The 21126-nt window shown below is 49.2% G+C and overlaps 3 protein-coding genes and 1 long non-coding RNA gene across 6 annotated transcripts in view; 2 read left to right on the top strand and 2 right to left on the bottom strand.

The window, feature by feature from the left end:
• mad1l1 (mitotic arrest deficient 1 like 1) overlaps window positions 1–691 on the bottom strand; it is a 1113232-nt gene extending 1112541 nt beyond the window's left edge. Inside the window, exon 1 of one of the 2 annotated variants that reach the window (XM_038819492.1) lies at window positions 601–691. Coding sequence is in view for 1 of the 2 variants with exons in the window: in XM_038819491.1 (XP_038675419.1) it covers window positions 499–518 (20 nt within the window). In the remaining variant the exon portion in view is untranslated. Of the gene's footprint in view, window positions 1–498; window positions 556–600 lie in introns of those variants that run through there. The other variant, XM_038819491.1, reaches the window with a different exon arrangement.
• Window positions 17–14871, top strand: LOC119978100. Its single transcript, XR_005463379.1, has 3 exons — window positions 17–567; window positions 12126–12216; window positions 14213–14871. It is a non-coding gene; the product is annotated as an uncharacterized LOC119978100 (long non-coding RNA).
• Window positions 13110–17447, bottom strand: mrm2 (mitochondrial rRNA methyltransferase 2). Of its 2 annotated transcripts, none has more exons than XM_038819495.1 (3): window positions 17246–17447; window positions 14868–15147; window positions 13110–13792 (listed from the first exon to the last, which is right to left on the bottom strand). In XM_038819495.1, exons 2-3 carry the CDS (start codon window positions 15139–15141, stop codon window positions 13368–13370), a joined length of 699 nt encoding a protein of 232 aa, XP_038675423.1. In that variant the 5' UTR covers window positions 15142–15147; window positions 17246–17447; the 3' UTR covers window positions 13110–13367. The 2 variants fall into 2 exon arrangements, with proteins under 2 accessions (XP_038675423.1, XP_038675422.1); XM_038819494.1 differs by lacking the exon at window positions 17246–17447 and adding an exon at window positions 16697–17004.
• nudt1 (nudix (nucleoside diphosphate linked moiety X)-type motif 1) lies at window positions 17234–20697 on the top strand. The gene is made up of 4 exons (XM_038819496.1): window positions 17234–17386; window positions 18033–18220; window positions 19583–19728; window positions 20196–20697. Exons 2-4 carry the CDS (start codon window positions 18069–18071, stop codon window positions 20384–20386), a joined length of 489 nt encoding a protein of 162 aa, XP_038675424.1. The 5' UTR covers window positions 17234–17386; window positions 18033–18068; the 3' UTR covers window positions 20387–20697.
• The last annotated feature ends 429 nt before the right edge of the window (window positions 20698–21126 follow it).

Raw genomic sequence — 21126 nt, 5'->3', positions numbered from 1 at the left:
AGAATCAGAAGCAAGAAGCCACGGCATAACCGAGAGACAGTCTGAAGCATCTACTCGCTCTCCCAATTCTGACCAGACAACGCGACACGCAACAAAATCCAATCTGTTAGTCCCTTGGTCTCTGACTGGGTTACTCCACAAGTCACAAATGAAGCCTTTCGACTAACTTCTCGTCCTGTGCGGCAAATGACTGATTTTTCTGAACATTGTCACGAGACAAAATCTTGTATTACACACTTTCCTGCAACGACAAAAAATTGTCCCGTTGCTCAGTTGGCGAACAAGTCGTTGCCGAGAGGACACGACCCTTGATGGCCTGAGCTAGCGGATCCGATCGATCAGTGAACGAGAAGACAGGCGAGAAACAGTCAGACAGGATCTACAATTCAGTGATCCTTCTGAAGGACAGAAGCGGGGCACTGAGGACCAACCGGCTGGGCTGAGGGTTGGTCCCGCGCCTACACTCGGCAGCCGCTCAGCCAGCGTGACCAGTTTTACCTCAGACAAGCCACAAACATACGCCCAGAGAAAAATGCCGCCCTCCCGGAGCTGCTCCTGTGACTGCAGGTACCGCTCGTGGCCGCGGCCTGTATTGTTTACCTGCCGCCTGTCCACCTGCCGCTCGCCGCTTGGATCTCCCTCCTCACAGACTCTCCAAACTCGCGAGACCTCCCGGCGGCGCGCCAACCTCCCACCGCTCTCCTATTAGAGGCGCCAGAAAAAAAATACCGTAATTATCCTAATATGTACATTTCTGTTTCCGCCCACTAGGATTGATCCTTTTGGGTCCAAACAAATCGATATAATAAAAGAAACAAACCTCAGGGACAAATTAAAAGGGGGCACGCCCCAAAAATAACAATGATGTGGAGATGCCGGCGTTGGACTGGGGTGAGCACAGTAAGAAGTCAGGTTAAAGTCCAAAAGGTTTGTTTCAAACACCAGCTTTTGGAGCACTGCTCCTTCCTCCTGTGAATTAAATAACAAAATAACAAAGAATGGAAATTTAACAGTATCAAATCATAATGTGAAAAGAGGGGTCAATAAGGCAATCCAACCCCCTACGGTGCCTACCGGCACGGAAGGCCTCAAGAGTGTTGTCCACGAGGATGTAACTGATGGAAAGAAGCCAATAGGCCCACCTAATTGGATCGAAAATTAGCTTGGAGGCAGAGGCTGTTGGTCAAAGGTTGTTTTTGTGACTGGAAGCCTGTGTCCAGTGGTCTATTGCAGGGGCCGGTGCTGAGTCCCTTGCTGTTTGTCGTGCACATTAATGATCCAAACAGAGTCAGGACTGTGGGTAGTATGATAAGTAAGTTCATAGAAGGACAACTTGGTAGCACAGTGGTTAACACTGTTGCTTCACAGCGCCAGGGTCCCAGGTTCGATTCCCGGCTTGGGTCACTGCAGAGTCTGCACATTCTCCCCGTCTCCCCTGTCTGCGTGGGTTTCCTCCAGGCGCTCCAGTTTCTTCCCATAAGTCCCGAAAGATGTGCTTGTTAGGTGAATTTGACATTCTGAATTCTCCCCCCGTGTACCAATACAGGTACTGGAATGTGAAGACTAGGGGCTTTTCACAGTAACTTTATCGCAGTGATAATGTAAGCCTACTTGTGACAATAAAGATTATTATTGTTAGTATTTATTATTAAATTCTAGCTATTTCTTCAGAAAATGCTTCTTGGCTTGTTTCAGCTCCCCCTTGTTCTCAGACAAATTTACATGCTTTAAAGACTTTTTTCAAATGTTTTATTAAGGTATTTCATTTTATACAATACAAAACAAACAGATCTGTGTAGACCAGGTACAATTTACAAAAGCCAAACATTAGAAATAACCCCCAAAACCCAACCCCTTTCCTCTTTTGTTATTTTAAAAAATTTTATTGGAATAGTTTACAAAAGGTGATGGTCATGTATCGTTCTTTCCCCCTTCCCCGCTTCCCTCTGTCGATTGGCCCCGCCCTCCCTCTCTCCTCCCACTCCCCCTTGTTTTAGATGTTCCTTTAGGGTGTTGGTCTTTTTTGTCTTATTTGCTTGTACCCTCCCCGGCCGTGTGCTAGGCCCTGTAACTGGCTCCATTAGTCTGCCGGTTCATATGGACTTTTCCGCCCGGGGGTTGCGAAGGCTGGGACGGGACACGGGGGGGGGGGGGGGGGGGGGTGTACCGGGCAGTTCAACCTTGGCCAGTCCCTATTTTGTCCTGGGCCCTTTGTCTCTGCTGGAGAACCCTGTCTTTGTGGCTGTGTTCTTGGTCCTCCATTGTCGATATCGTCTGATCCCAATCCCCCCTCCCCCCTTTCTCCCTCTTCCTGTTTCCTTGTGTCTTGTTGGGCCCATTGTGCCCCCCTCCCTCGCTTTATTGGCTGTTGGCTTCAAACAGGTCCTGGAACAAGTTTGTGAATGGCTTCCATGTCTTGTGGAAGCCCTCGTCTGACCTTCGGATGGTGAATTTGATTTTCCCAGGTGGGGAAATTCTGACAGGTCTACCAGCCAGTCTGCAAATTTGGGTGGTGCTGCTGATCGCCAGCTCAGCAGGACTCTTTGGCGGGTGATTAGGGAAGCAAAGGCAAGGGCGTAGCCCCCTTCCCCATAAGTAGTTCTGGCTGGTCTGATACCCCGAAGATTGCCACTTTCAGGATCTGGTCCCATAACACGAATGGTAGGTTTGTCCCACCTATCCCTATTTTACCTGCAGATCGTACTTTTCAAATGGACGAAGACTCTGAATCTTTTCACTGGACTGTTAAATCACTTGACGTTACAAGTAACTATTCTGATGGGGTTTTTTGTCATCCCCCTCCCCCGGGATCAACCATACGTGTCTTTTGGATGCGCCCAGCACTCCTGGGTTTCCATTGTTAGGGGGCCATCCAAAATTGCCACGGTCACTGTATTCACCATAAGGCCGGGCCCCTACGCTCTGGGGTTTCCCTTGGTCCAGGGGCCACCCAATATGGCCGTCAACTGTGTGTACACCATGTGGGTGAGCCCCTGCACTCCAGGGTATCCCCTTGTTCAGTGACCCTCCAAAGTGGCTGCTTGCAGTGCCATCTTGTTCCATGTTTCCACAAGTAACTTGTTGAAGCCAGTTTAGAGCCCTCCACTTCCACCACCCCCCCCGTTCGTCACCCACCATTTTGTTCCCCCAGCCGTTTTTTCCCCACCCCCTTCTGCTACCCCCATCCCACTGTTGCCTCCACCTCTATTCTCCCCTCCCACCTGCCCCCTAATTTCTCCCCACTTGGTGATGTGCCCCCCCCCCCCCGCTCTCTCCCCAGTGGCCGATGCGCCGTGGACTCCCCCTCACTCATAGCTCCTGGCGTAAGCTTTTACGCTAGTGTGGTGGCCTCCCTCCTGGGTTCGGATTGACCCTCTCCTATGCCTGCTATAGTTGATTTCCTTTCTGTTTCCTTCCCGCCTTCTCCTGCACTTGCTGCCTCTTTTCTGCGAACTAGTTCCACAGTTCAGAAAAAGGCGTGCAGTCCCAGACAAATTGTTCATTAGTTTTCTCTGCCTCCTCTGTATCCACCTCATCGCTGCCTCCCTTGTTGCTTATCCAGTCCTTTCTTTTGGAGGAACTCGTCCACATCTGCAGGGGCAGGAAAATAATGTTCTCTGTTCTGGTACGTTACCCAGAGCCTGGCTGGGGACAGCATCCCAAACTTAATATTGTACTTGTAGAGGGCCAACTTCACCCCTGTTAAATTCTGCCCAGCACTTTGCCAGGTGTTCCCCAGTGTCCTGATAACCTGTAATACCGGTTTTTGTTTGCTTGGAAAGCAAAGGATTTTTTTCACGGTCCTGGTTCTGGTGGCTATGATTCCTCTCGGCTGCTCCCCCACCTTCGGTTTCAGCAGAAGTAATCTATAGGCCCTGTCGATCTCCGGTGGCTTGGGAAATCTGTCTCTCCCCAGTAGGTTCCTCAGCATCTGAGCCACGTAGTCAGTTGGATCACTGCCCTCGATTCCTTCTAGCAGGCTCACTATCCTAATGTTCTGGCATCTCAACCATTTTCTTGGTCCTCCACCTTCCCTTTCAGGTTCCCCTGAGTCACCACCAACCTCTTCATTTCAGCCTCCAGGGCGATGACACTTTCTCCAGTTCCTTTATGGTGTTCCCCTGGGCCTCTAATCTCTTTCCCATTTTATCGAGGGCCACCTGCATGGTGGCCAGCGCCTCCATTACTGCCAACTTAACCACCGCCTTTATTGCTTCAAAGACTGTTGATCACTTTTAACTAAACTACAGAGAGCAACCTGTTTGACTTCAGGACACAGCTTCATTCAACTCAGAACTGACCCGCTTTCTGCAAAATGCCTTATACTTTAGCTGCATCCAGCAACAACATAATCTTAACAAGCTGAAATCTTTTTTTTTAAAGTTTTTATTGAAGTTTTGATATATTATACACAATACATTTGCCCTAGCCTCCCCCCTTCCGCCTCCTCCCTTTCCTGTCAGCTCCCTGCGGTCCCGTTGGCTCCCGTGCTTTCCCCTCCCCCTGCTCTATTGGCTGTTTCCTTCAAAAAGGTCTTGGAACAAGTTTGTGAATGGCCTCCACGCTTTGTGGAAGCCATCCTCTGACCCTCGGATAGCGAACTTGATCTTCTCCAGGTGGAGAAACTTGATCGGTCTGCCAGCCAATCTGTTGCTGATCGCCAGCCGAGCAGGATTCTCCGGCGGGCCATTAGGAAAACAAAGGCTGGGGCATCAGCCCCCTTCTCTATGAATAGTTTTAGGCTGGTCCGATACACCAAAGACTGCCACTCTTGAGCACGGCTCCACAACCTTGGACATTGCCTCAAAGAAGAATATCCAGAACCCAAAAAGTGTGAGGCAATCCAGAACATGTGGGCATGGTTGGACATCCTCTTCGGCACCATTCAAATGTGTCCTCCAACCAAGAAGAACCTGTTCATTCGGGTTCTTGTCAGGTGTGCTCTGTGCACCACGTTCAGCTGCATGAGGCTTAGCCTTGTGCATTGAGGAGGTGGATTGGCCCTGCATAGTGCTTCACTCCAGAGTCCCCACCCTATTTCCGTCCCTTGCTCTTCCTCCCATTTTTCCCGTGTCTCGCCTAGTGGGGAGGGTGTCCTTTCTAAGAGTTGTCCGTACAGGTCCCCACAGTTTCCCTTCCCCAGACTGTCCACGTCCAGTAACTCCTCGAGATTGTGCTTCTCGGGATTCGTAGGTATGTAGTTGTCTCCTTGCGGTGAATAGTTTTGACCTGCAGATGTCAAGAGTTTTTTTTGTTTTTATAAATTTAGAGTACCCAATTAAATTTTTTCAATTAAGGGGCAATTTAGAGTGGCCAATCCACCTACCCTGCACATCTTTGGGTTGTGGGGACGAAACCCACGCAAACACGGGGAGAATGTGCAAACTCCACACGGACAGTGACCCAGAGCCGGGAGCGAACCTGGGACCTCAGCGCCGTGAGGCTGCAGGGCGAACCCACTGTGCCACCGTGCTGCCCTGCAGATGTCAAAGTTCATTTCCATTTGGTAGATCCAGTCTCTCTGTCAGCTTCTCTAAGATCGCTAGTCTGACTCCTGGTCCCCAATCGTCAGTGTCCCCCGCCCGTCCTGTCTTCTGCTCTTCAAGGTGGCATCGAGCATGGCTGGTGCAAACCTATGGTTGCCGCAGATGGTGGACATGATGGACACTGATGCAACCATCAATTCACTCGAAGACACGTGTCGAAGTAAACAGTGGTTTTAATCAACTTACAACTTTGCCTGCCTGCGACCGGTACAATACTGAAGGCGGTCCTGCAGGTCTGCTGCACTTATACTTCCTCTAAAGGGCGGAGCCATGGGCGGAGCCCGTACATGCTCCAACATCTCCCCTGTGGGTGAAGCCACACAATGGCCCATAGATGGAGCTAACAGGGTTATTAACATAGTATAACGTAATACAGTATATTGATGAATTAACAGTCTTTATACATTCACCACATTCACCCCTGTAAAAAAAATTAAGACCGGCAGGGGTGACGGGTTCACACATCCAGTCGGTCCGGCGCCCGGATCGTACTTTGCGACCGTCGAAGCACTGGTGTCGCAGCCGTTTCGGGTGGCTGTGGAAGTGGGTCCGGTGCGGGCCCAGGGGTGGACTCTGGGGGCGGCTCTTCCGGAGCTTCATTCCTGCGGACTGGTGTGCCTGCGAAGCTCCTGAGGTGTTTGGGTCGCGACTGGTCCAAGATGACTGCACTGAGTTGAGGGTAGGCGGCAGCATGATCGGCGGTGCTGGGGCAGCCCCGCGATGACTGTCCGTGCAGGTCGTACGCATCGAGTAGCGTGATGGTGGCCAAGATGGCGGCCCCCGTTGATCGAGCATGGTGGGCAGTGAGGAAGATGGCACCCAAGATGATGGCCCCCATGGATCGCACGTGGCCGGGCGTATGGGGGAGGGTGGCCAAGATGGTGGCCCCATGAGTCGCACGTGTTGTGTGGAGTCGGAGTCAGCAGACACGCTGCCACATTATGGGGTCTGCAGGCCTGAGAGTCGATGACGTCGACGATGCGGCAAGGTAGGCCTTGAAACACCGAAGCCAATGTGAAAAAATTTCTTTCGCCTCCGCGGCCTGTGGATCGAGCTCCAGTCTGTCAGGTCTGTGATCGGGTCTGTGAGTTTGAGTGTTTAGGCTTGGCCAGGCAGACCTTGGCGAAATGTCCTTTTCGCCCGCAGCTGCTGCGGTTCGCGTTGCGGTCCGGGCAGTGTTGCCGGGGGTGTTGAGGCTGGCTGCAAAAATAGCAAGGTAGCCCCCCATGATGAGCGGGCGGCCGCGCAGCACAGGCCTAGGGTTGTCTCTGGTCGGGGGCCCACGAGGGAGTTGCGTGGTCGGCGGGAACGCAGTGAGACTCTAAAAAGCGACCTCCAGCGAGGTTGCCAGTTTTACCATGTCCTCCAGGTCCTGGGCCCCTTTTTCGAGCAGGCGCTGCCTCACATAGTTCGATCTGACCCGCAACGTAAACGTCTCGGACGGCGAGCTCCATGTGCTGAGTGGCCGTAACGGCCTGATAGTTACAGTTGCGTGCGAGGGCTTTGAGGTCGCGCAGATAGTCATCCAGCGACTCCCCGGGGCGCTAGCGGTGAGTGGTGAAGATATGTCACGCGTAGACCTCGTTCACAGTCCGCACATAGATGCGTTCAAGTATTGCGAGGGCCTCTGTATAGGAGGTGGCTTCGTCGAGCTGGGCAGAAATGCGATGGCTCACCCGTGCGTGGAGGAGACTCAATTTCTGTTCATCCGTGACGGATGACGTCGACGATGCGGCAAGGTAGGCCTTGAAACACCGAAGCCAATGTGAAAAAATTTCTTTCGCCTCCGCGGCCTGTGGATCGAGCTCCAGTCTGTCAGGTTTGAGGGCTGACTCCATAGTACTTCTTTAAGTTGATTAAATTGATGCGACCATCAATTCACTCGAAGACACGTGTCGAAGTAAACAGTGGTTTTAATTAACTTACAATTTGCCTGCCTGCGACCGGTACAATCCTGAAGGCGGTCCCCCAGGTCTTCTGCTCTTATACTTCCTCTAAAGGGCGGAGCCATGTGCGGAGCCCGTACAAGCTCCAACATCTCCCCCTGTGGGTGAAGCCACACAATGGCCCATAGATTGAGCCCACAGGGTTAATAACATGGTACAGCGTAATACAGTATACTGGTGAATTAACAGTATTTATACATTCACCACAGACCCTTCGGTCAGACCAAAATGTTGCCTCATCTGGTTCCAAGTTCTCAGTGTCGCTACCACCATTGGGCTTGTTGAGTGTGTTGTTGGCGGGGATGGGAGCACTGCCGTGGCGCAGACCTGGAGGGTTGTTCCTGTACAGGAGGACTCCTCCACATTCACTATTCCGTGTCTGGGTCCTTCAACCATCTCCTCACTCTTTCTGCTGTGGCTGCCCTGTGGTAGCATTGCAAGTTCGGGAGGGCCAGGACCCCCATTTTTCTTTTCCTTTGTAGTAATGTTTTGGGAATTCTTGGATTGTTCCCCCTTCCCACACAAATGCCATAATTGTCTTGTCTATTGAATGGAAAAAGGCCTTGGGTATGTAGATCAGTATGTATCTAAACAGGAAGAGGAACCTGGGCAGTATATTCATCTTGATCGTCTGCACCCACCCCACCTGTGAAAGCGGGAGTGCACCCCATCTCAGCAGGTCCCTTTTAACTTCCTCCACCTGACTTGTCAGGTTCCCAAATGTGGAGCCGTGTCCAGTGGTAAGCAATCTGGATCCCCAGGTAGCGGAATTTGTTTTGGACTATTTTAAACGGTAGACCCTCCAGCTCGCTTTTGCCCAAGTTAGGTTTGTAGCCTGAGAAGGCTCCGAGCCCTGTCCCGAGTCCAAACTGCTCTAGTACCTCAATGAGGTATTTCCACTCAACTCTGTCAAACGCCTTTTCTTCGTCCAGAGTGACGATCACCTCTGGTGTTCTCTCCCCGGATGAGGTCATTATCACATTCAGCAGGTGCCTGATGTTCGCACTAGCTGTCTAACCTTAACAAAGCCCGTCTGGTCTTCTGCAACCACCTCTGGTATGCAGTTCCACAGCCGCTTGGCCAGGACTTTTGCGAGTCTTTTCACATCCACATTGAGCAGTGAAATGGGTCTGTATGATCCGCACTCCTTTGGGTCTTTGTCCTTTTGGGAATCAGCGAGATGGTGGCCTGTGTTAGCGTTGGAGGCAGGGTGCCCCTCGCTAACGAGTCTGTGAATATTTCCCGCAGGTAAGGGACCACTGCCATTGCGCATCTTTTGTAGAAGTCCGCCAGGGACCCGTAGGGTCCTGGCGCCTTCCCCTCCTGCATGGAGTTGCTCTCCATGACCTCTCCAGTCCTAGTGGTGCTTCCAGCCCCCTCGACTGGCATGTCCAGTCCATCGAGGAAATGATTCTTCCCCAAGCTCCTGGCAGAAGGCCCCAAATGCTTTGTTGACATTTTTTGGTTCACCTACCAGTCTGCCTCTGCTGTCCTGGGTTATTTCCCTCGAGGCTGGCTGCCTGTTGTCCCATCTGGTGAGCCAGCAGATGGCTCGCCTTGTCTCCATGCTCATGAAAGGTCCCTCGTGTCTGGCAGAGTTGGTGCACTTCTTTCCTGGTGGATAGCAGGTTAATGTCCATTTGCACCTTTTTCCTCCGCACCAGCTCTACAGTTGGGGCCTCGGAGTGCCTTCTGTCGACCTCCAGGATGGAGTCAATCAGTTGTTGCCTAACTTCCCTCTCTTACCTGTCTCTACGAGCCTTGTAGGCGATAATCTCTCCCCTCATCACAGCCTTCAGTGCCTCCCAGAATGTGGAAGGCGAGACTCCCCCCTTCCGGTTGTTCGTAACGTACTCGCTTGTGGCCTGTGATATTTTCTGGCAGAATACCTTGTCAGCCAAGAGGGCTGTGTCCAACCTCCATGCTGGGGCCCATCATCAACCTCACATCCATGTGGTGTGGAGCCTGGTAGGAGATTACAATTGCGGAGTATTCCAGTCTATTTCTGGAAGCACCAATCTCCCCACTACAAAGAAGTCGATACGGGTATAGACCTTGTGGACCGGCGAGAAAAACGAGAATTCCTTCTCACCTGGGTGCATGAACTGCCAAGGGCCCACTGCCCCCATCTGCTCCATAAGCATTACAGGATCCCTAGCCATGCCTGCTGTTTTCCCCATCTGGGGTTTGATCTGTCCACCAGTGGGTCCTGTACACAGTTGAGGTCTCCCCCCCCCCCCCCATGATCAGTTGGGATGTCTATGTCAGGGTGTTCCGCCATGGTCTTTTTTTATAGAGGCCATTTGTCCAGGTGCCGCCCAACTTGGCTGTCAACTGTGTGTTCGGCATTTGGGTGAGCCCCTGCTCTCCGGGGCTTCGCTTTGTTTAGGGACCCTCCAAAGTGGCTGCTTACGGTGCCATCTTGTTCCATGTTTCTGATACTAACCTGAAGCCAATCTAGAGCCCTCCCCAACTTGTTGTTTTGTCCCCCCCCCCCCATGACTTTGATTCCCCGTTCTGCCAACACCCCCCCCCCCACTCCCGTATCCCCTCTCTTCTGTCTACCCCCTGCCTCTCTCCCCCCCCCCCCCCCCCCCCCCCCTTCTGCCAGACACTCTTTCCTCGGTGGGAGAAGCGCTGCAGCCCTCCTCTCTCTCACCCTCCCTGCCGCTAGCTTTTCAACTAGTGAGGTGGCCCCCCCACCCACGCTCGATCTGACCACTCCTACGCCCACTCTGCTGATGTCCCTTCTATCTCGTCCTGACCCTCTCCTGTGCTCTGCTGCCCTCATCCCCTCCTATGGTTTCCCTGTTCATAGCGAGGCAATGCAGTCCCGCACAAAATTGTCCATTTCTTCATTTCGCCTCCTCCTTGCCTCCCTCACTGCTGCCTCTCTTGATGCCTGTCCAGACCGTTCTTACGGATGAACACGTCCGCCACTGCCAGGGCAGTAAAATAATATTCTTTGCCCCGGTCCAGAGCCTGGCTGGGAATAACATTCCGAATCTGACCTTGAACTTGTACAGGACCAACTTTGCGTGGTGAATTGCGTGGGGGGGGGGGGTGCTTTTTACCAGGTCGTTGGTCTCCCTCGAGAGAGAGAGAGAGAGAGAGAGAGAGAGAGAGAGAGAGAGGCCGGCGACCTTTCGCCTCGTGGGTCCGTCGACCCGCTTGCTCACCGCTTCTGTCCTTTGCCACAATTCCTGGTGCCCCTGCAGTCTCTCGAGCTGCTGCTTCCTGGCATTTTTATCTCCGTGCTAAGGTTGAGGGTAAGGGGATGTTTAAGCCCGATTTTGTGGGCTAAATTCAGCCAAAAGTGCCTTTTTTTGTCTTATGGAGGAGAGCCAGCTGATGTGCGACTACTCAGCACATCGCCATCACCAGAAGCCCACCAAGCTGAAATCTAAATAACTCCATCCTTTAGGATGGGTGTAGAGGGATACGGCACAAGGACGTGCTGAGGGTTTTGGTCAAGGGTGGTATCATGACCAGTACAGGCTTGGAAGGCCAAAGGACCTGTTTCTGTGCTGTATTGGTCTTTGTTCCACAAGGAATCTCCTTAATCACACAAAATTCCATTAGCTTAAACCTTTTACAAGGCTTTAATTGCACCCCTGACTCCCAACCTTTCAAACCAAGGCTCTTTAAAACCCAACTGCAGCAGTCACACACACAGTAACCCAGGCTTTTAACACTTACTGCACTAAATACCTATAATACAATACATCAGAAATTCCTACATGCACCACAGTGGATAAGCTCCCAGTGACCAGAAATACCCCATCCTTCAGGAAATGGCATTGGTATCGGTTTGTGAGGAAGTGGAGTACTTGGAGGTATGGAGGGCACTACATCCTAGAGATAAAGAATTCATATTTTTCTCGGCTCCTCGTCAATGCCACACTAGAATTGACTATTTATTTATACCTAGAGCGATCCAGGTATCCACCTGCTCGATAGGTAGCATCACTGATCTCTGACCATGCTCCTATTTTCCTTGAGCTTTTACTCAAAGGCCTCCCTTGCCCTCGATCTAGGTCATGGCATTTTGAAGCTTCCTTGCTTACGGATAAATCCTTTACCGTGCATTTTAAGGAAACTCCTTTTCTGATGTGAATCTCTCCATTTCGTGGGAGACTTGCAAGGCCTATGCTAGGGGGTTGGTTATTTCTTACACAATCAACAATAAGCATTGAATGCTGGAAAGCCAGCACCGGTTGGAAGTTAGATTGGCCGAAGTGGACAAGGAGTATGGGAGGAAGCCTAACTGACAGCTGTTGAGGGAGATTAAGGCAGCTCGGGTGGCACTTGATTCCTTACTGACCCAGCGGGCTGAGAGGAGATTAAAGTTCTCAATGCAAAAAGTGTCTGAGTTTGGGAACAAGCGAGTAAATACTTGGCTTTCTTGACTAAGAAGAGGGCCGATTCTAGGCCTATCCCCTCCATATATGATTCCAGGGGTAATCGATTCATTAGAACTGTGGACATTAGTGAGGCATTTAGGAATTTTTATGTTGAGTTAGAACACAGAACAGTACAGCACAGAACAGACCCTTCGCCCCTCGATGTTGTATAAGATGGGCCAGTCTGTGAATGTACTGACAAGTATTGAACACTTCTTTCTTCCCTCCAGATTCCTAAAACATCGGAGGATCAACGGCTGGGCCAAAATGTTCCTATCTCTGAAAGAGAGGTGGCTGATGCCATTAAGGAGCTCCAACCTAGTGAGTAGCAAATATCAAGCAGTGAAACTAACTATAAAATGCCAGAGTGTACGACCAATTTTCAAAGCAGAGACATTCTTCCCGCTGTCTTAGCCAATGTTTATCCATCAACCAGCATCATGAAAAACACACAGTCAGCTCATTAATTTCATCGACAACAATTCATTTTACTGCTGTTTGTGGGAGCTTGTTGTGCAGAAATTAGCTGCTGTAATCCTGATAACAGTGTCTACAACTCAAAAAAACTTAATTGGCTGTAAAGCACTTTGGGATGTCCTGAGGTCATGAGACACACAATTTAAAGTGATTCAATTTTAATAATAATCACTTATTGTCACAAGTAGGCTTCAATGAAGTTATTGTGAAAAGCCCCTAGTCGCCACATTCCTGCGCTTGTTCGGGGAGGCTGGTACAGGAATTGAACCTCTGCTGCTGGCTGTAATCTGCATTACGAGCCAGCGATTTAGCCCACTGTGCTAAACCCGCCCCATGTCAGTTAACTGACTACGCGCTGGGGGTAGGGGAGAGGGAGAATTTTTATTTTTGCAAAACAGAGTGACATATATCCAGACTTCCAGCGCATCTCCTGGCAACGAATTACAGGGCAGCAGTGATCATAAAGTGTCAGCTGTAGCTTAGTGGGTAGTGCTCTCACCTCTGAGTCAGGAGTAACTGAGTTCAATTCCCATTCCAGAGGCATGAGCAAAAGTCCCAGCTCGCACTCCATGCAGCACTGAATCAGCATTGCACTGTCATCTTTTGGACAAAGAATTAAACTAAGGCCTTCTCAGATGAACATAAAAGATCCCATAACACTATTTTGAAGAGCAAAGATTCTCCCCCAGTGTCCTGGCCAATATTTATCCCTCAATCAACATCACAAAAGCAGGTTATCTGGTTATCAGATTGCTGTTTATAAGAATTTGCTGCTACATTTCTTCCATTACAACAATGATTACACTTCAAAAGTACTTCATTGCTATAAAGCATTTTGAGATGTTTAGTGGTTGTGAAAGGCAGTACAGAAATGCATTTTTCCCCTCACTAGGTGGTGGAGGGATGGGGAAAAAAAGATAAATGAACAAATAGTCCCACAAAATTGTGAGCTTGCAATGTAAATTTCCATGAGCATAAACAGTCACTCCAAAACGTCAGCTCTTCCTGTAGTATTTTGCCAAATAGTAGATCTCCGATGACTCCTTCCTGCTCGCAGCCGGTTTTAAAGTCTTCACCTCTCTAAACAATTGGGCAAGTCGGCTGTGGAGGAGACGGCTGTTAGTCCCATCCCAGAATTTACAGAGCAAGGTGCCACCAGGACTGAGGACCCTCCTGGCCAGCTCGAAAACGCAGAAGCACAGCTCAGTCAATTGCTGCTGGTCCAGCTCACGGATCCCACTGGCGTTCGGTGCTACGTCGCTCAGGATGACCTGGGCCTCTCCCGCTGGCAGGGATTCCTGTATTCTTGCTTGAACTGCAGGCTCCTGGAGGTCAGAATGAGTCAGGAACACAGCACCATCCAGTGGGGGGATGTGTAAAAGGTCAACTCCCAATACAAAACCTACAGGGACATCCAGATCTGGAATCAGGGGAAACGAAAAGAAGATCATCAACAAACCTGAACAGAGGCACATCATGTTTTGAAACAGGCCCCATTTGACTGTTTTCCCAATCCCTTCCCTACATTATTATTAAATAATATTTAATTATGTTCCTTCATCTAAACCGACATTAGTCAAGAGGAGGCATATTTCCAGACACATTTATCGTGATTAGTTCCGTTAATTTTGCATGTTTCCTTCTCCAAGGGGAAGAATACAGAGTGTGAGAAATTTGCAGGTTGGTACCTTATCCAATTGTAGAAAAGCACTTAAGAAAAGTTGATGCTTCTGAATGACAAAGAATGATTAAGAGAATTGCAAACTAACGATGTGTCGGATTATTCATTCATTCATATTTTCTCTCTATCCTTTCACCACAATGCTGGATGTGCCACTAGATCATATGGCACTATTCGATGAAGAGCGGGGGAGTTCTTCCTGCTGTCTTGGCCGATAATTATCCCTGAGCCAACATCTTCAAGAACAGATAATTTATTCAGGTCATAATCATATTGATGCTTCTGGCACCTTGTGTGCAAATTGATCATATTACCTACATTACAATGCTTCAAAAGGTACTTCACTGGCTCGAAGGTACTTTCGAAAATCCTGAGCTCACGAAATGCTGACATGCCCCAGAACCTGCAAATACGAATGCCCTCCTGGGCACCTCAGCAAATACTAACAGACTGCTGAGGACCTCTATAAATACAGGCACACGCGTGGGACCCTCTGAAAATACCAACAGATCCCTGGAAATCCCCTTAAGATACTTACTCACACCTGGGGATGCCCTATAAATAATAACATATACCCTTGTCCTAAATTTCAAATAACAGCACTATTTGTTGCCAAAATGTTTTATTAAACAGCAGCAGAAATAATGTTAGTAAATAAACAAGTAGACATAATATTTTCTTTACAACAAATTGCACTTAACATTTGCAGCAAAACGTACCCACAATCCAGATTATCAATAACTTGATTACCTTGCAGACCCCGAAGGGTTTGCTCCTGTCACAGATTTAAAAATGTGATTTTTATGTCACTGACCGTAGCCGGTGGCATTAACCCTGCCAACCGCAACCTGGCTCCAGGCACCTGGTGCTGCACCACAGTCAATCACGCTGATCCCAGGCCTCAGGATGTTGTGCGTGTCATCAATCTCCAGCAACTTAAATGCGCTCCGACAGCGGTAGTTTTGTTGCCGGGCTGATTTCACGTATGGGTCCCTCAGTTGCCTTGATAACCACCTCTGTTCAGCTGGTGTTTTTTTCAGATGTTCTGCTGTTGTGTGAAACAGACGATACCGAACCCGAGAGATCATATCACCCTGTCCAATAATGGGAAAAATAAAAATATCTTACCATTTTTAAGCACCATTTGTTTCTTCCACTTATCCCCTAGTTCCATCATCTCTCCCTCGGCCTCCCCTCACCCTGGACAGATTCCACTCAGCAATAGGTCAGTTGAGATGTAGAGTGGATGATGGTGGCAACAACTTGCATTTATAATAGCACCTTTATCAAAGTGGAAATCAATAAGGACAGGCAATCGGGGTGCAGAATGCAATGAGGAATAGGGTGCGGGTTACTGTGGTTTGGATGAGTTAAAGTTTGAAGGGTATGGAATGTGGGAGACCAGCGAGGAGAGAGTGGAGATCAGGGAGTAGAGTGTAGGAGTTAGTGAAGCATGGGCAAGAGTCTCAGCAGCATTAGCGTTGGAGTAGAGCAGAGGTGGTCTCACCTTCACTCGTGATTACATTTGCAGGTCAACCACATTGTAACAGTAAGTGGATTCAGACAGCCATTGGCTTTGTGGACTGTTTATGTCACCTCCTCTAGCCCTACAATCCTCCACAATCTCTGCTTTCCTCCAATTCTGCTCTCCTGCAGACTGCCGATTTTACTCGCTCCAATCTGGCAGCCAAGCCGACTGGACCCCAACCTCTGTAATTCCCTCCATCTCTTCCTTTAATACCCACCTAAAATCTACCTCTTTGGTCAAGCTCTTGGTTATCTGAACTAACATCTTCAAGCCCAGCGCAAGCTGGAGGAGCAGCATCTCGTCTACCGGTTGGGCCTGTTGCTGCAGAGGGGAAGAAGGGATCCCAAAGACAGCACAAAACGAAGCGGAGGGCAAGGGGAGGAGGGAGGGAGAGGGCAGGGGAGGAGGGAGGGAGCGGGCAAGGGAGGAGGGAGGGAGAGAGCAAGGGGAGGAGAGAGGGAGAGGGCAAGGGGAGGAGGGAGGGACAGGGCAAGGGGAGGAGGAGGGACAGGGCAAGGGGAGGAGGGAGGGAGAGAGCAAGGGGAGGAGAGAGGGTAGCCTCTGATGTGGCCTGGCCCGCGATCGGGACCCACCAATCAGCGAGCCGGCCTCTATCACTCCCGGCCTCCTTTCTTCTGAGCCGGCGCCTGTACTCCTGCGCCATGTTGGGTCAGGGCCAGCGCAGGAGACACCACGCATGCGTGGAAATCGCGCTGGTGGGACTGCGCATGCGCGGGTTCGCGCCGGACCCACTGCGCATCCACCGGCGCCCATTCCACGGCTGGATCAGCAGCTGAAACGGCGTGAACCGCTCAGCACCTTGCTGGCCCCCTGTAGGGGCCAGAATTGCTGATCCTGGGGCCGTGTTCACGCCGTCGAGAAACGCAACAGCGTTTCCCGATGGTGTCAACACTTAGCTTCAGGATCAGAGAATCCCACCCCATGGGCCTTACACGTCAAACTTAGTATAAGCTGAAAATGCCAATAAAACTATATATTTTGTAAAGTAGCCAATTTTTGCTGTAGTTTCTACGTTTTCCCTCCCTTCAGGTCTGAGGAGGACACTAAGGACTCAAAACTGTAACTCGGTTTCTCTCCTAATGATGCTGGCAGACCTTCTTAATGTTTCCAGCACCCTCGGTTCTTGTTTCAGAATTCGCAGTATTTTGTTCACAATATCCTACGTGGTGGCTCGGTATCAAATTCTACTTGATAATACTCCTGTGAAGCCTCTTTGGACGCTTTACCACGTTGAAGGCGCAATATCAATACAAATGATGACGATTCGGTGAAAGGGCATGGCGGTGAGTGCCAGTTTATTGTCCTAAGTGTTCGATGGTGACATAAAGCGCTTCAAATAAATCCAGATCACAAACGGAGCCTTAACCAGGCAATGCGGCACCAAATTGTTCTGAAAGAACCTAATCCCGGACCCTTGAGTCACATCTAACTTTCCCCCAGGAAACCAAACCCCGCAAACAGGCAAGATGAACCTTAGCAAGAACCTATCCTGAAGCGGCCGCGCAGATATTTATTTCCAATTGAAACATCAGATTTGAAACGCATTCACTCGGTTTTATAAAATTGGCCACACAGAAACAACACTGCGCAAAACGGTTCTCTTTTTTTGTGTTTCCATCCGGTGTGTATAGAGCGTAACTCGCCTTGTGTGTGCCTGTCGACAAACTCCGATTCAATTCTAATCATTGGCGGTGGGAGAAGTTGGAGCGACTCTGAAACCTTCTGTCCCATTGCAGGTGTGAAAGAAAGTGCAGCCTGCGGGAGGCGAGCTGTGAATCAACCAGGTAGCTGTCCCGGCCTCGCTAATGTAACATCTTTCAGCAGTCAGAATGGATACATTGTTCGGTTGCGAGCATCCAGGCGTTCGAACTACCCAGTGCTCCCGACTCGGGGAACTGCAGTTGCAGCGAGAACGTTACATTATAAAAGTGACCAGCACTTCAAAAACTGTCTGGAAAGGGAGGTCCTAGAGACGTAAAATGTGCTACGTTAATGCGAATTTTTATTTTCTTATGTTCCCACCATCCTCCTCGCACATCCCGTTGTCTTCCAAGCTAAATAGTTTTGTTTTAAAGAGGCTGTGAACTGCACTATTGAAGATTGTGATTGCATCAAGGCCCCACCTCTCCCTACTTGTGTAACCTTCACCAGCCCTACAACCTTCCCAGTCTCTGCATTCCTCCCCTCCCGCCTGTTTCACGTCCCAGCTCTCCCCCCCCCCCCCCCCCCACCCAATCCATTGATGGCCCTCTTTTAAGACACTGCTTAAACCCAGTTTAACCAAGCTTTTGGTCGCCTGTCCCAATATCTCTTTTTTTTCTGATTAGACTCCTGTGATGCACCTCGATAGGTTTTATTTTGCTGTAGAGTAAATACAAGTTATGGAATGGAATATCAAAGCTGTTTTACGCTCATTTCTTCCTAACCAAGAGCTGCCAGCCATTGAGAAGACATTGTTGCGGAAAGATGGTCACCCCAAAACTGTTGACCCTCGTGATGGTGCTGAGGCAACAGAAGATCCTCCTCGGATTGAAGAAACGAGGGTTTGGAGCTGGCCGCTGGAATGGGTTTGGGGGTAAAGTGGAGCCCGGAGAAACCATAGAGGAAGGAGCAAAGAGGTAACATAGAGCTTTTAACACATTTTCCTGCCCCCTCCCCCGCTGCTGATAAAGGTGGGGCAACGCTCACTGGGGTACAATTCTAGCCACCCTCCAAGCCTAGAACAGTGTGTTCATAGAATCCCTACAGTACAGAAAGAGGCCATTGGGCCCCATAGAGTCTGCACCAACCCTTTGAAAGACCACCCTGCATCGGCTGCATCTCCTGCCTTGGAACCTCACTTAAGGGGCAATATGGCATGTCCAATCTAAACCTGCACATAACTGTGGGAGGAAACTGGAGCACCCGGGGGAAACCCATGCAGACACCGGGGGGGGGGGTGAAACCCACGCAGACACGGGGAGAAAGTGCAAACCCCACACAGACTGGCACCCAAGATGTGAATCGAACCCAGGTTCCTGGCACCGTGAGGTAGTAGTGCTAACCACTGCACCACCGTGTTGTGCACTTTACGACCAGAGAAGGCATCACAGGCATGTCCAATTGTAATCTGATCCACACGTGTGTATTTGCCCCAGCTGAGATCTCTGGACATTGATCAGGAGTGTGGATCTCAGCTGATTCCTCCTTTCTAGTGCAGGAGTACTCAGCCCATCGAATCTTAGAGCAAAGAACATTTGGCCCATGTCCAGCCCTTTGAAGAAGCTATCCAATTAGTATCACTTCCTCTCCTCTTTCCCCATAACCCATTTTTTCCTTTACAATGATTTATCCAACGCGTTGACGGTTATTGAACTTGCTCCAACACCCTTTTAGACAATGTATTCTTGATAAATGCGCCTCACTTCCTAAAACAAGAATCTTCTAATGTCCTCTTTCCTTTGCTAATTATCTTAAAACTATGACCTCTGTCCTATCAGTGGAACCAGTTTCTCCCGATTTCTTTCAAAACCCCTCAAATTTGAATACCTCTATTAAATCTCACCTTAACCTTCATTTTCTGCTCAAAGCAGAGCAGCTGTCGCTTGTTGAGTCTCTCCACACAACTGAAGTCACTCATTTCTGGTACTATTCTAGTAAACCTTTTCTGCTTCCTCTCTTCCTAAACTGTGGTGCCCAGTAATAGACACAGTACTCCAGCCAGTTTATCAGAGACATGAGTTTGAATCCAGAACCAGGCTTAGTATCACCCTACCTTTAACCATGAGGCATTAGGGCCTTTCATCAATGCGCATCAGTGAATACAAGTTAGTGCTGTTCAATGGAGTTACAATATTGTACTGATCAGACATGATCTAGTTGAATGGCAAAACAAGGGGGTGATGGCCTGCTCCTATTTCCTGTGCTCTATCCATCAGAAATGCTTTTTCGCAACCATTTTGAAAATTTGTCTTTTAAAGAAAAGGTAATTCCTTCCTCAGAGAATTGTGGGAGGAGAGCAGTCTGGCTGTTGAGAGCTTGGAAAAAGTCGGTCAGATCAAGTTTGAATTTGTCGGTGAGAGGGAATTGCTGGATGTTCACATATTCCGCACAGATAGTTACCAAGGGGAACCAGTGGAATCGGAAGGTAAATAACCTTGCTTCAAAAATAGTTCATTGATTGAAAGGTGCTTTCGGGTATAGTGAGCATGTGTTAAAATCCACGATGGCCTTGCCTCTGTCTTCCTCCTGACATACAATCCTGAAACATCCACATTCCTCAATTCTGGCCTTGTGGAGGATGGATATCACCAATTTTAGCCCCTCCACCAGTAGGAGGCATGTCTCCGGCTATCTGGGCCCGAGGTTCTAGAATTCCTTCCCGAAAACTCTCTGCCTCCATATCTCTCTCTTCCATTAAGGCACTCCTTAAAGCTCATCTCTTTGACCAAGCTTTGTCATCTTCCCTAATATCTTATGTGATTCAGTGTCAACTTTTGTCTGATTAGGCTCCAGTGAAGCACCTTGGCACTGGTACAGTCACACAGCCTTTTTCTTGCTTTTACATTGCTGTTTTGGATTTGAAAAACGTCACCTCCTAACTGCTTTTCACAGAGATGCGCCCACAATGGTTCGACCTGGACGAGATCCCGTTTGATGAGATGTGGGCTGATGACATTTACTGGTTCCCTCTGTTGCTCCAGAATAAGAAGTTCAAGGGTCATTTCAAGTTTAAAGGACATAACACCATCCTGGAATACACACTGCAGGAAATGGATGAGATGGAAGCTGACAAGGAGTCCTGACTCTGACAATTTGCACTCTTGAATTACAGGAGGCTTTAACGAAAGTTGAACCACTGGGAACATACTTTGTAACAAATGGTTACCAAGAGCTGTTGCAATTTTCTCTTCTGGTGGAAGAATTAAATCCTGCTAATATTTTTACAATTTTGCTTTGGACGTTTAATAGCCAATTTAACCACAAGCTAGTTGGACTACTCCGGCAGATGTCATTATATCCTCGTGCCCTGCCACAACCACCAACACCACCTTCATGTATCAACCATTGGTCACCCAACACCCCCATCTTATCAATTAAATATCTGTTTGGATGATTTTTGACTCATTGGTTAACTAGCATTTGGCCCACCTGACTCGCCAATAATCTTCCATTTATGCCACTCTTAGCCATGACTAATCTTTAAATTCCAAGGTAATCTAGAAAAGTTTGCAACCCTGATCCTGGGTGTGTTTTGTTGCACTGGAATGCTTCAGCACAAGAATTGTAGGATAATTAGGTGGGGTTGCTACGTACATTGTTCAAGGACAATGCCCAATTTTCCTGTAGTCCCCACCCTGACCTTTCACCTCCCCCCGGTGATCCATCACATTGTTAGAAGTAACCTGAGAAAATCTCTGCTGCAGTGTACTTTCCCCCACTTTACAAATACAAGTGAGTTGGGCAATTTTAAGCTTTGGACACAAGTGGAAATTCATTGCCTCACTGCGACACCTGAGCAACAAATCATGGAGCATGTTAAGAT

Source organism: Scyliorhinus canicula, chromosome 15 (assembly GCF_902713615.1).
Source record: "Scyliorhinus canicula chromosome 15, sScyCan1.1, whole genome shotgun sequence".
Classification (NCBI taxonomy): Eukaryota; Metazoa; Chordata; class Chondrichthyes; order Carcharhiniformes; family Scyliorhinidae; genus Scyliorhinus; species Scyliorhinus canicula.
The sequence above is the reverse complement of the archived record's forward strand: the minus strand, read 5'-3'. Positions and strand labels throughout refer to the sequence as shown.

Excerpts from the sequence above, each read along its gene's own strand:
- mrm2 (XM_038819495.1), bottom strand. The coding sequence starts at position 15,141 with ATGATCTCTCGGGTTCGGTATCGTCTGTTTCACACAACAGCAGAACAT. Across the intron at positions 13,793-14,867 it reads GGTTAATGCCACCGGCTACG|ATCTGGATGTCCCTGTAGGT; the intron begins GTCAGTGACATA and ends CCCTGATTCCAG.
- nudt1 (XM_038819496.1), top strand. The coding sequence starts at position 18,069 with ATGGTCACCCCAAAACTGTTGACCCTCGTGATGGTGCTGAGGCAACAG. Across the intron at positions 18,221-19,582 it reads ATAGAGGAAGGAGCAAAGAG|AGAATTGTGGGAGGAGAGCA; the intron begins GTAACATAGAGC and ends TTCCTTCCTCAG. Across the intron at positions 19,729-20,195 it reads GGAACCAGTGGAATCGGAAG|AGATGCGCCCACAATGGTTC; the intron begins GTAAATAACCTT and ends TGCTTTTCACAG.